The sequence below is a fragment of the Ambystoma mexicanum genome, chromosome 3p (assembly GCF_040938575.1).
Source record: "Ambystoma mexicanum isolate Mex_15411 chromosome 3p, UKY_AmexF1_1, whole genome shotgun sequence".
NCBI lineage: Eukaryota > Metazoa > Chordata > Amphibia > Caudata > Ambystomatidae > Ambystoma > Ambystoma mexicanum.
Window position 1 is genome coordinate 778,589,569 of NC_090925.1, and position 14,788 is coordinate 778,604,356.

The 14,788-nt window shown below is 42.4% G+C and overlaps 1 protein-coding gene across 5 annotated transcripts in view; it reads left to right on the forward strand.

The window, feature by feature from the left end:
- Positions 1-14,788, forward strand: part of TEP1 (telomerase associated protein 1) — a 2,409,067-nt gene that overhangs the window by 1,507,261 nt on the left and 887,018 nt on the right. For all 5 annotated transcript variants that reach the window (XM_069651741.1, XM_069651744.1, XM_069651746.1 and 2 more), the window contains one exon: positions 1,580-1,712. In XM_069651741.1, the coding sequence (XP_069507842.1) occupies positions 1,580-1,712 (133 nt within the window). The remainder of the gene's footprint in view (positions 1-1,579; positions 1,713-14,788) is intronic.

Consider the following 14,788-nt stretch of genomic DNA (forward strand, 5'->3'; position numbering starts at 1 on the left):
GGCTAACGGAGACACAGCATGACACGGCAATACCATCTCAGAGGTGCGCGGATGCCCACACGGCCCTCTCCGCGGCCGTCCGCACACAGAGCGCCCACATCAATTTATGGTCCTTTGTTCAGTGCAGCCGCCATTTTGCCTACGCCAGTCCGCGGCTCCGGGGGCTGCACTCTTTCAGATCTGCCGTTCCCTGGGCTGCATGGGTCTCATGTCTTCGGCAATTGTTCCCAGTGTCTTCATAAGAGGATGCTAATGTTCCTGGCGTCGGAAGGTTAGTGCAACTGCACTTTTTCTAAGGATAAATGAAGGATCTCCGGGAGCTCTCCCAATGGCACGTCTATTCACATGGCCTTCAAGCCACGCCCCCCATATTCTTGTTTTTCTGCAGTTTGTTACTGGTGTTTTAAAGAAAAAAAAAAGTTTGGAAGGGCTGCTGGAGAGTAGCTAATAAAAAAAGTGACGCATATTGCTCGCCACCGGTCTTGACATAGGGCCTCATCACGAGTTGGGCAGTAGCCCTTAAATGTGACGGTAATGCTATTACTGCTACATTTAAGGGCTGGCCCTATTATGAGTTGGGCAGAAAGTTTGGAGTTTTACCTCCAGCTTTTTGCTGGAGGTATAAATCCTGCTTTCTGCCCGTTTTTGTCTGTTTTTGCCACTATTATCGCCAGCGGTAATAGTGCGCCCCAACCCCATTGGGTCCAATGGACCCAATGGGAAATGGGAACTTACCGCTGTACTGTTACTTGTGATGCAGCACTAATAGCGCCTGACCGAGTAGCGGTAATGCTATTTTTACCGCCCGGGATACCGCCAGACTCCTGATGAGGCCCATAGAATTCCTAGGTGGCGGCTACTGACAAAGATTTCAAATCCCTTAATGTTTCGGAACATGGCCCTTCAAAAAATCAAACCACATCACCATTGTTCATACTTTGCTAGGAGATGGTTGGAATATCCATACATAGTGACTCAGAGGCCACGTTGGTTTGCCGTTGGGTACCCCCAGTAACCTTATTCAATCTTTCCTTGTCTATGAAACCTTGAAACTAGTACTGAATTAACATGTTAGTACGTTTAATAAGGTACTCCAGTACCAAAGTTTTATAGCCAAGGAAAGATTGACCCGAGTTACTCTGGGTAGATGCTCAGGGGGAAGAGAAACAAAGTACTCCCGCAGCTGGCTTTTGCGCTGGCCTTTGTGGCACATTTCGTAGTAGGAAAATATTTTAAATGTTCAACTCCAAAAGTACATACCAAATGATCCTTGCGGCCGGCATATATGCACACAGGTCTAGGACAATTGGGTGGTGGGGGGCAATGGACTGCTCGCAGACTTTCCTTTGTAGTGGGCTTCATAGCAGATTTATTTTTTAAATGTTCTAACTACAGTTGCCTATCCTCTTCCAAACCACAACAAATTCAAATCCTCCGTCTGGTTTTCTGTCCTGGTTTCCCTTTACCTATTTCATCATATTTTCATCATATTCTTTACCTCATGCCCTTATCCTTGGGCGCCATCGTTCTCGCACTCATCAAACGCATGCCCTAATGTAACGTCCTCTTTCATTCACAGGTCTCAGAGATGATCAAGAATTTTCCAGCTACACTTCCGCCTCTGGTGCAACAAGTCCTTGGCAACCTAGAAAAGGAGCATGGTATTGAGACAGTCACCATCTCACTGACTGCGCTCTATGTTGCTAGGAATGGTAAGTAGTACTTTAAGTTTTTTGTAGTAGTGCTCCCCAATCTACTATGCAGATACTGAATAGGGTCAGAAAAGGGCATCAATGTGAGTCCAAAACAGAGTCTCGCTGATTTTGAAGGAAGTGTCCAGATTTGGAGCAAGAGGATTGTGCAATGCCAGAGACACACACAATTACAGTGTGGCACACAGGTACAACATTTTCATGGAAATGAGAATGGAGAAAGCCCTGCAAAGCACTGAGCATGGTCAGTAAAAGCTGAACATGTATGCTAGTGTGTTAGTGTCACAGCCCTACTATAACATGTGTGAGGCTTAGGAAGGCATCCATGATCTCCAAACATGCTCAGAAATGTCCACATTCATAGAGGCCGTGGTCAAATCTGAGGAAGCTGGTGTAGATCTTCAGCAGATATGCCTCCTCCTGTGTGCAAGCTCTGTACGTCCACAGTTGTCTATTTTCTGTCTGGAGCCAATTATGGCACTACCACTTGAGCAGCCATTGTGGCCCTCTGCGAACTAGCTAAGGCTGGCATCATCAGAACTAATCCTGAACTCTCATCTTGCCTGTATTCGTGTTGAAAAGGCTATGTATAAAATAGTTCTGCCCTTTAAGACAATTTCCTGGAGCGAAAAGAAGGCATTTGAGCTTATTTGCATACCCATAATGCATTGCTCAGTTGCCCTGAACTGGAGGTGGACTTCGAGTGATGTTTACTGTCTGGTACGGTGGCGTGTGTGATTTAGCTGAAATGGCTTATTCTACTTTCATTCTCTTCTGAAACTGTTGGCTATTCTTTGTGTAACTGCATGAACTATGGGTCCCACAATACACTTGCTGTTTCCTACAATATGGACATCTGTTACATTTTGAGAAGTGAAATCCACATCAGTCTAAGGGACCTGCGTTCCTTTTGTTTTCTAAGACTTAAAGAGGGGCAAGGAAATCTATTCAACCTGTTTTGACCTGTCAGATTCCTTTAGGAAGATTTTTGTGAACTCATTATATTATATTGGTTTTTATATATGTCAAATTCGAGTTATCATAATACCCTACATTTCATCTCACAGGTAAGAAACAAATGCAGTCTACATTCAAACTTGAGGTTTTCACTGTGAGACTTTAAAATATATTTTCTTTTGCATCATCATCAGTTCAGAAAGGTTATTGCCAGGATTTATTTTATTTTCCCTTACCCAATATCTTTGTTCGGGTATTGTGCAGGTTTGTTTGATTGAACAGCAGAACTTAAATGTGTATTGTTAGGATCTAAATTACCAAAGTGCAACAGTTGCCAAAAATTGTAATATTGCTACTTAATGGGCAAGAGCTGTCTTTAATGCTAGTGAGTCAGCTCCTGTATGGATCTTGCTTCTAAACGTGAATTATTTCATTTGGTTTACACTTTCCTCTTGGTTTAATTCCGTGTTATTTGGAGAACAGAGGTTAAGCGATGCATTCCTCTTTTGTGGGTGGGAGGTGGTGGGTTGGAGGAAGGAGTCGGACATGTAGTGGACATTTTGATGTTCTTTTATTTAAATAATAAGGAAAAAGGCCTATCTCACCCTATCGCTATAGGCGGATTCCCTACCAAACTAAATTAAACTGAAGGTGCTAGTCTGTCGTCATTAAGTCAAAAAAGCAAATTTTTCTCAGTCCAAACCTAAATCTACCTGACCCTACCACTAACAGTAACAACTAAAAGTGGCAAAAATAAGGTTTCTCGTCTGGCTGTCTCCCCTTGGCCTTGTCTTTGGGCTTTTCTTTCTGGGTGTTCTTGTTGTACAACTATCTTCATTGTGCAAATGTCTCTTTTACAAAATCTTGATCCTTATGGTAATTTCTTTTGATACTTTTATCAGGTTTTATTTATGAGCTCTTTTAACTCCCCCCAACTGTTCAAAGATCTTGTCTTCCTGACAATATGACACTTATCATTGTTCTCTTTGAGATACTCTCTTAGACACCTTCCTTTTATTTTATGTTGTTCCCTTGTTTTGTCAGGGTAGAGAGTTCCCCACTCTTGGTGCCCTTTACATCTATTCTTTCTCTTCTTGTTTGGTTCACTCTGCTCTCTTGGCTTATAACACTTTCAACAGTTTCTAAAGAAGTGGTCTTCCCACTCTGCAACAATTCTTTCTGGCCCAATTATCTCTTGTGGCTTTCCTTCTCTCGCCCAGGATATTTGTTTCCACTCTCAATGATTCACAATCATTCTTTTTCTTTAGGTTCTTGAATAGTTTATCAGATATCGGGTTATGCTTTGCGGTTAATGCTCTGTTATTGCGCTTATCTCAATCCTAGTCTCTTCTCATTATTACTTCTTGCCCCAGCGGCCTCCCGCTTCTGCAGTTCACCCCTGTACCTTTGTTTGCCGTGGGTGACCTTATGGGACTCTGCGCTCGCTCATGTACATTTGTGTTTTTTGCTTCTTCCTTTCGGGCTTCATACACATATCGGTCTCAGTATCGGGCCGTATTCAGCAAACCACGGCAGAAGGGAGCGGTCAACACTGCCTGTCTTCCAGGCTTTGATATTATTAGACAGGCTCATGGTCCACCACAGTACTTCCATGGTCACGCCACCATGTCAGACGGTTCCTCGAACTCTGCCCTGATAACGTCTTTGCCATTGTCTGCATCACCAGGCCTCAGGTGACTGTGCTTGGCATTCTCGGCTTCTCGCAGTTCGCGGGCTCTGCTGTTCAACTCTGCTCCTCCTCTTCACAGCGTTCTGACGTCAGGAGGTTTCCCCTGCGTACTGTTCCCTCTCCTCCTTTCTGGTCTACTTGTCCCAGTTTCATACGAGTTTCTTCTTAAAGGGGCTGTCACTTTTCCTTCAAATGACGTGTTGGATTTAACATTGCCTATAGCCAAACAGAAGGAAGACAGTGTTTTTGATGGAAGGCATTCCCATATATGCAGATAAAGTGTCCTGCATAGGGAGTTCCCTTTGAGAATGGGAGTCCTTGTCCCCTAAGAGGGAGTCACTCCCAGTGAGGTCCCACTTGCCCAGACATCTAGAAAGGGTCTTGCAGAGCGGGCTCACCTCCCTAGCCTCAAAGGGGGTGGCTACCCCTTGGGGAGAAGGGATTTATACTCCTGGTTCGTCACAGAGGGTACAGTGATTTTTTAAAATCTATTAGCATTGTAATATGGGGACAGAATTGATCTGGTGTGAGCTCTTTAGGGTTGGTGCCACTAGGAGTCTCTTCGTTTTCCACAACGTGAAGATTACTGGGGTTTTGTATCATCTTGTGTTCGTGTTCATATTTTGGGATTATTTTTTACCACCCAAGGGTTTTTAAAGCAGACACTGTTTGCACATTTACTGCAAAGCAGACCCAGTTCTTCCACATCGTGTTTGTAACGGTTGAGACATCTTTCCAGTTACTAGTTATTGTTGTTACGCTAAACCTCAGAGTAAATCAAACTGTTTACAGGAATTGCTGGCCATATAGAACGGTGATCCATAAATGTAGTTCCTCATTAAATGTCAGCAGTTGCTGGGCTTTTTTAAATTTTTGTCTCAACCTTTTAAAATTCCTCCAATTTATCATAAAAATATAATTTGTGCATCACATAAATTACAGTGTAATTATCACATTTCCTAATTTTAAAAGTTGCTGCATCATACTCTTAAAATTCATTTTGTTTCTTGGTGGACATAAATGCAAATCTTATACAATGCTATCATAAAATTCTCAGTACATTAGATTTCTACGCCTCCATTTGTGTTGACGTTGTCTAAGTTCATTACTGCATCCAGCAGTTGTATCGTCGCTATATTAACTGTCATTTTGGTTGATGAAAAGATGCTACAACAGACCTCCCTCGAGGACAGTAAACAATACGAGTCTAATGATGACTTAAAATATAACTCACGTGGGGGGGATAATGCAGTGCAGTCTACAATAATATGTTGCGTAGTTTCACTGACATTTTTATTCTTACAAAAACGGCAGTAGTTCAGATTTTTATTAATTATGCCTTGCCTAGCTAGTATATCATTCGTCAGCAATAAGTATAAACGAAACCTTAGCATTTGATTCCTGATGTATTGAGAAGGGCTTTTAATCAGATAATGTGCCATTCTGTAAAACTTCCTATGACCAAATAAAGCTCTGTCAAAGACTGCATGCATGGAACATTTGTCTTGTGTGCAAATTCAATCGTGTTGAAACAATTTAACCTTCGCTCTTGCTGGATTTGAAACTAAAAGATCAATAGGAATAGAGGCTTCTGCTAATGCTTCCAATATAAAGTTTCTCCATTTTGTTGGAAAATCATTTACACACGTAAGTAAATAGTGTGCTAGAACACTCATGATATTATCAGTGCCATAGCTCACTAAGCATTTCCTTAGCAGAGAGCCCAGTTTCCATGTTACCTGTACATGCAAGGAAAGCATGCCCAATTTAAATTGTAGCAGGGCATTTGCTGTGCATTTGGGTAAATTTGGCACTTGCTTCCAAAAACGAGCTTCTAATTTGTCCCAGAATTGGTCTTTCTTAGGGATCTTTGTATCACCCCCATAGATGATAATGGGGACTACTTTTTGCTGAAAAAAGTCATTACGTGACTGCAATTAAATTTGCCGTATTTATAAAGCAGCATTTTTGCCTGTGACGTAAGAGAAGCTAGTTTTAGGTCTAAACTCGATAAATAGGCTAATAGGTAAGCAATGCTATGATCTGAATGCATAACGTAGGAGCATCAGTAGTTGTTTTCAGTAGGTGTTCCCCCATGTCCAAAATAAACAGATTAAGAAGGGTTGAGGCCAATAACAGCTTTGTTTGAGCCCTGGTATTGTACTAAATGCTGTAGACAGGAGATGTTCAAACGTCTATCTAACTTGCATGGTGGTGTTCAAGTGCAATACATCGATCAATGTTCTTAGAGATTTGGACAATCATATTGTTTCAATTTTTCTTTGAGCAGTCGTCGGTCAGTGGAATCAAAAGCCACACGGAAGTCAACAAATGCTATACTTAAAGGTTGCTTCCGTGTGGCATAATGAGATTTCAGTGCATTTAATACTGTGATGTTAATTGACGTGCTCATACCTGCCACAAACCCTGTTTGAAAAGGGTCTCTTTTGGCTGAGGAGGATGACCAGAGATTGAGGTCTCTTAGTATGAGTCTACTAATACATTTTCCCGGGGCATCCAACAAGGCTATAGGCCTATAGCTGACCGGGTCTCGACAATCTCCCTTTTTGTAAATCGGCAAGATAATTGAATGCCGCCATGAGTCAGGAATCTGTTGTTTATATATAATATTTACAAAGATGCTATACAAAATCGAGGTCCAAATCTCAGGGTGCTTTTTTAAAGTATAATTCGAAAGACCGTTGGGGTCCGGTGCCCTAGACCTACTTGCTTTGTTTATATATAAAAGAATGTCATCTATATCAAATTTTAAACTGAATTTGGGCTTTGCTTGGCTTGAGGCTCTGATTCTGGAAGTGCATACAGCTGTGAGTAGTGAGCTATACGTTTGGCCTCGCTCACTCCATTAATTTGTGTTGATAGCTGAGACGGATTTGATGTTTTATTTAACACATTCCAGATCTGAGCCATGTTTTTATGTTGGACTGCTCTTAGCATGCCTTGTCGTTCTGATATATCTTGGCTTTGCGGGCACACAACCAATTTTTATATTTAGTTCTGATTGACCGCAATACCACCTCGCTAATGGCAGGTGGTAAAAGCATAGCCTGTCTGTTCTGTTTGCGATAGTGTTTTTCTTTCTTTAATGTCATGATTGTAGACATGAGGTGTATTGAATCTTTTTTTACACGCTGCTTTATTCGTTCAACAGCTGTCATTTTGGAAGAGCTGCATTATATCATAATATACTCGGTCATTATCTAGAAAACCCTTATTTGCTTTTTGAGTCTCAGCATTCACGCGACAGCTGGAGTGCTTCAGCGACTTCTCAGTCCATCTTATTCTGTTTAATTTGCTATTAATGGTCGTGGCACCAACATAATAGTCGTGTGCAGTACTAAGGCCTTGATCATCCACTGACCAGTGACTTGTAAGCATGTGGTGATCGCTGTATACCGTAGGAACAATGGAAAAATGAGAAATTGACAGAAAGAGGTTCGAATCTACATATATGTAATCGTTTATAGCACTCAAGAGCCCCTCTGCCATGTTATTTGGGGGAGGATGTCATTAACAACTGCTCCATTTAGCAGGACTAAATTCTGCGTCTTTGTAAAGTTAAGCCATAAAGCCAATCTTTCAGCGGCCTTTGGAGTCCTATTGTCAAAAAAGATGTACATTTAAATCCCCTGCTATGACTAATATCAGAGGATAAAAGGACCGTCTCCATAAGGCCATTTAGATCTCGAAAGAAGTGTGTGGTAGCAATGCCCATGGGATTCCAATATACATTTACCACTGCATAGTTGCAGGCTTGTATAGATATTTTTAACTGCATGAAGGCGTTGGGAGCCTTCCAAGCTTCAGAATTGATGTTTCTACTATTTTGTGTTCCAGTAAGTAATCCTGACATGGGACGGCCTTTTTCCCCTCTTTCTGCTGAAGGTGGATATCATAATTATTCCAGGAAGGGCTTTAGTTAACCAAGTTTCCTGTAAAAGTATCACATCAAATTGAAGAAGACCATTTTGGGTGTTATTGAGTAGATAATTGAAGCCTTGCGTGTTCCAGCTTAAAATTGACACTTGTTGCAGCCCAGATCGTTGTTCTAGTTACATTTATCTGTGAGTGCATTGGCAATTGCACTGAGCCATTGTTTGCATAATTTGGTTATTTTCAATTCGGGGATTTCTAGGATATAAGGTGTAGTGTCTCTTGCAGTTGCAGAGCATGCTTGAGTGGAAAATACAGGACTTGCCCCAACGGAAAGTTTGAATCCTAATTCAAAGAGTTCCCTTTTTGCCAGCCAAATTGTATTTAGGACAACGCAAGATTTCATCCATATGCGGGCTATGCTCAAATCACATGAGTCCACGAACTCTATTGGGTCAATATCACTAGAAATTATATCTTATAGAGCAGGCACTTCAGAAAGTATAGTCATAATACTTGTCCTATTCAAATCATATCTCGAATAGGGAGCAACTCGACAACCAATGAGGAGGGAGTGCAGAGTTTGTTTATCTTTATTTGCCCCATTGAATGGTTAGCACTTGTTTTTTGATCTTGTAGGGTAGTCGATTGTTGGGGCCTATTGTCAGTTTTGCTAACTGAGTTGATTACTAGTGTGGACAGTGGGCCACTTTGCGACTCTGTCCCATTTGACTGATTGGTCTTATTTATATGCATTGAAGAGTGCAATATCTTAGAATTGAGGGTTTGTACTGACAACATTTGTTTCAATGTGGACCTAATGTCAGAAAGTTTGTCACTCTTATCACTTTCAGTGATTTGATTGTCTGAAAGTGCATCTTGTAATTTCCAAATAGAAGTATGAGAAGCCATAGGATTATGCATCACTTGAGGAGGATCTTTACTTTTATAATGCCCTAGAGGAGTCTTAGGATCCCCTGATGTACTGGAGACTATTTTCTGATTATCTCCAGAACTCAGTTGAGGGTAGGAAACCTTAGGCTGACATTTGTATGAAGACACGTAATCATCGATTTCTTTTCTGATCTCCTTTCGCCGCTTCTCAATCTCTTTATCGTCGTCTTCCGATATGATAGCCTATACATTGAGGATAGTTGTTGTATGCTGGGCAGATGATTGTCACCCTTGACCTGGGTCTGCATCTGTTCTGCAACCTTCACCAAAGTGTCGAGTGGAGAGTGACACGGGATCAAGAGTTGAGTAAAGATTTGAGATTTAGAGTTCTTTGCTTGATCCATTAGGGAATACTTATTTGTCACTGCATTTGAGGCTAACATAGCACTTTTCTTAGAATTGCTAATAGCGTTAATGAAATGTTTTGTGGCTGAGGTGTCAGAGACCCTCGTTGCTTTAATATTTTCTTATTTCTTTTCTTGAGTTTTAGCTGATGTTTTAGGATTTATTTTAGCTTTATTGCATTTGTTGTCTGTGAATATTGTATAAGAAACCTTTATGGGCATAAAAGTTATCTGATTTGTAATAGAGGGGGCGGTCATTGCTGTATCGTCTACCGGACTAGGGTCAATGCAGATAATGTCATGGATGATTCCATTAACAAATGGGACAGGTGGCATATCTGCTTCAGTCTGTCGGGCCCGCCCCAGACTGATATCCTGTGCAAAACCATTTATGTCATTATTCGTAAGAATAGAGGTCTTTTTATCAGCAAGATCACAATTTCCCTTCATAGAATTTGATTTAAGAAAGAATTGTCTAGGTTCTTCTGCCAATCCAAGATTATATCAAGTTGGTTGGTTTGTTGCAACAATTTAAAGTCCAAGGTCTCATATAGCTTCGCCAGAGACATCAGAGCAGTGTTCATTACCTCCAACGTAATTTCGACTAGCTTAATTGATGGCAGGCTTTTAGACCCGGACAGATTAATTCGTATAGGTTGCGTTGGCTTATGCGCAGTCGGGGCTATGAAGGATAAAGTAAGAGCAGAATCGGGCTGATTTATGTCAGAAAACATGTCAGGTGAATCTATTAACTTTTGAGAGACGTCTCTGGCTGAAAAGCTAGAGCCACTGGACTCCAAATCAATCACAACCTCCCCTAAACAGGATTTTTGCAACTCGTCTACTTCAGAGTTTGGTGGCGCTGATTGCGCATTTTGCAATACTAAGCTGTCAGACAAAGATAGGTTAGTACAAATGGGCTGCGTCTTTTGAAGAGATTTGTTGCTGTCTTTTTCAACGGGAGTGACTCCGACACAATTTGTTCATGGATGTAGATCATTATTTGGAGTTACAATGTCTTTAGGCCCAGTATTTTTAGGCATCTTGGGTAAATCTGCTGTTTTCAACAGTTGTTTTGAAACCGGCATCTGTTAAGGGTGAATTAGTTTGCATTTGTTGATAAGGCAAAACTGTAGTTGCGTTTGCTGCTTTGTTGAGGCAAAACGGTTGAATATCAGTAGTCGAAGCAGAGTTGTGTTTGTTCACCGAGGGTTTTCTTGAGGAACGCGATGATGGAGTTAAGCATATGTTAGCAGCTCCCCCTCTGTGGGTTAGAGCGTCATTGTTTAGGCGTATGATCGAGTTGTTTGTATGCAGGCATGTCCGTATGTAAGGAGTACGCACCTTTCCACATAAATGGTACACAGTGAGCAAGGAGAAAGATCTAACTCTCCTGGCAGAAGACAAACACTGCACGCCTTGCACCGGACGCTGCAGCGAAGCAGCACAGCAGTGCTTCTACGGTGCTTCCTTGGTGCGCGCAGGCTGATGCGCGCCGGTGACAGTTTTTATGGATGTAACCCTCCGGGGGCGTGTCCAAAAGTTTTACAACAGAAATTATGCATTATAGGTATAATTGGTATGTATACTCAAGTTCTAATGCACAAAGTGAGCTAACAATGTCTGTGACAGTGTCTCTGTTATTATATATACCGTGAAAGTATAAGTTGTTAACGAACGTTGAAAGCGAAGGTAACAGCTGTAGCAGAACAAGCACGGGAGCAGTGTCAGCAGGCAAAACGGTGCTTACTGGTGCGCGCGGGTGACAGTTTTTATGGACGTAAGCATCCGGGGCCGTGTCCAAAGGTTTGTGAAAGTAGAAGTTGTTAACGATGAAAGCGAAGGTAACAGGTGTAGCAGAACAAGCACGGGAGCCGCGTCAGCGGGCAACTCAGTGCTTCTACGGTGCTTCCTCTAGTTGCTGGGCTTTATCCCATGCAGGACCACTGCACTTTAATAGGGGCGTGGGGGGCACACCAATATATATCATGAGCAATAAAAAGGTCACTGAATGTATCATCTTGGATGCAGTTTGCCAGGCTTTATCTCACATTGCTTTTGGTATTTGCATCCCAAAGTTTGTTTCCGGTGCCGTTTTGTTTTTATCCATTTTAATAGGATATGTCTATTCATATTTTACTTCAATGCTCTCGTTAGCCATTGCATAATTGACTGGGTAGTTGTAGCAGTGAGTTTCTGTCCTAGCTTGTATCTTCCCAAAAAATCATAGTTAACTATGTACCCGTTTTGAAGTTGGAGGTCTTTCAGCATCAGCCATCCGAGTCAAGTATTTGTCTGTGGAAGAAAGTATATAACATTCATCAGTTTGGCCAATTAATAGGTTTACCTTGAAACATCTGTTTTGTCAAAATTACTCTTTCAAAGATTTACACTTTTGTAGCATCTTTTCCATTTAAGCGAAGAAAGTGCTTATGGTATTCTCTATAAGGGATGATTTTGAAATTGTATTACTAATGGATCCCTTCCTCTTTTGTGTGTGTGTCTGTCTGTCTATACTTGGAGCTGCCAATGCCTTCTTACTCAGTTTCTTTTTTCTGTGGTCAATGGAGGATTTATTTTTAGAGCAAGCCAATGCATTTTTCGTCATGTCTCTGTCAAAATCAGGCTTTAAACTCTGCAAGGTTGTAGCATGTCGGTCTCTGAGCCACATTTTTCCTGTTTGATGTCTGGAGAAAGATCCCCACGTAGAAGAGTGCTGGTGATGCCGCTGCATGAACCTGAAGGAGGTGAGGGAGTATATAGCTAAGCTCTTCTTAGCCATGGATAAAAGGAATATGTTGAAGAAATGTGCTCCGCAGGGATCTCAGATGTCTAAGTCAGCGCCTGTGTTGACGGGTTGAGAATGTTCCACTTGACCTAAGAGTGGGACAAAAAGAACCAGAGACATTATCATTCAGTGAGTGAGTCTTCTTTAAGGGCAATTGCTTCCTCCTTGAGAAAGCAACGGAATCTCGACATGTTGCTGCAAACCAATCCAACAGCTCTGCATCATATGACTTTTTCCTTTTCAGCGGCAGTATGAACATGTTTGAAGAGGATGATGAATTGCCATTTGATGGAGTACAACCGAGTTCATCATTTAGGGAGTCTGCCCTAACGACAGAATTTGGCATGGATAATCAATATGAAGAGTCCTTGATGCAGCTTGCCCACAGTGTTGAGGCAACGGGTTTAAACATATCTCCTGATACAGAGATTGGCATCTCTCCAGTACCAGCTCCGGGCCAGTTTGTTTCTCTTACCAAGCCGAAAAATCTTAAGGGCTTAGAGAAGTTGAAGCCTTACAAATTGATGGACATATTGGAAGCAAAAAATAGCAAGGTTCTCTTGATCCCCTTCAGTATGGCCCTTACTAACAAACATATGGTCATAGTGGCAGGCCTGTTTCCATGTTGTTTGTTCATAAAAGTTTGGTTCAGAAACCTAGGCCAGCTCCCTCTGATCTTTTACTTTATGATGCTGCATCCCATGTTGGGAAGTGTGGTGATGAAGACAGCCACTGACCAACTGCCTTTCCCACTACTCCCCCTTACAGGGAATCAGAGGCAGGATCCCTGTCGCATAAATGACTTTGCTAGATGCAGTTTGGCTTTGCACCAATGATAGCTTTCTTTTTCAAAACAGCAAACTTCCTTGTTGGCATATAGGGTTCTCTGGCTTTGGCACAGTTGTTAGACCACACGGTCCACCCATTACAGGTCACCCAAACAGGAACCTTGCATTCACTTTCAGCAGGTCGTGATTCAACAGCTTGTAGTTCTCTGGTCTAGGCCAGTTGTTGGATTGCATGATCCACCCATTACAGGTCACTCAACCCGGAACTTCCAGGTTTCCTTGAGTATTTCAATATTCAGCCAAACAAATGGTTTCTCAACTTAGACTCCAACTTTGCATTCAGAGTCTGTTACTCAATGTAGTTTCCTGTTTGCTTTCAGTTCATTAGGTAATACTAGTAGTTGTGCTGTGCTGTCTGAAATCCCTGCACTGGCTCCCAGTGGCTGCGAGTATTAAGTTCAAAACCCTCTGCATTGTCCACAAGGTCTTCTGGGACCTCAATATCTTCAACTCTTTCTTCCTAAATATCTTCCTTCTCGAGCTCTTCGCTCATCCGCCTCCAACTCCCTCAGTGTCGGTCGCTTCTCCAAGCAACGAGTTGGTGGTAGATCTCTCTCTTTGGCTGGAGCCTCCATCTGGAACAGCCTCCCTGCCTCACTGAAACTTGAGGAGAACCATCTCCGGTTCTGGAAGCACCTCAAACCTTTCTCTTTGCTTCAGCTTTTTCTCCTCCTCTCCCCTGCTGAATCCCTGGCTGAAATTGCACTGGTTACCTGGCCACCCTCTGATCTTGGGCCCAGGTCCCCTACACTGCCAGTCGCACACCTGCACTGCCTTTCTGGCAACCCCCGCACTCAGGACTGTCTCTGTATCCCTACAGTCCCTCTACCAGCACTTGATACCGGATGTCTGCACTTACCCTTGCACTTGCCACCAGCTGGCCGTACTTACTTTGTTACTGTCTATTATCCCATGTACTGCTCTCTTCCCTCCCCCTCACCATTGCACTTTCCCCTTTCCCCCTTCCGATGCACTTGCACGATCTGAATGACTTATTCCTGGGTCTGAGTCCCTGTAAATAAATTGATGGCCCTGTATGTGAGTATCTCGTGTCCCCGAGTGCGTGGCACATCCATCCCTAGAATAGCGATGCTGTGCCGCCTACAAGGGGATGTAGAGACACTGGCCCTCAACACTCTCACTACTTTCCTGCAGCAAATCTAATAGGTGCACATTAGTTGATGGTCGGTTTCCTTCTTTATTATCACCGCCACCATAAATGTGTCTTATAAATAATAAACTGTTGTGGTCATATTGGCCACCCTCAGTTAGTTAAGAATTTAACAGTTAATATCCTATTACTGTTAGATGGAGTAAAAATGATGTGCAATTGTTCGAGTCCTGGGGACACGAGATACTCACATACAGGGCCAGCAATTTATTTACAGGGACTCAGACCCAGGAATAACTAAATTTGTAACGAAGTAACCACTGTCTATTTTGTGTTAAAACGACTGGGGCGTAGACAAGTAGTGGAAGCCCTTTGACTTCTACTGTCAATAGCCACGATCTGAATGACACCTGGCCTAGTAGGATCGCTGTCTGTCTTCCCTCTGTTCCCCCTCCCTTGCCTCGTTGCGCCTTGAAACACTTGTGTATAG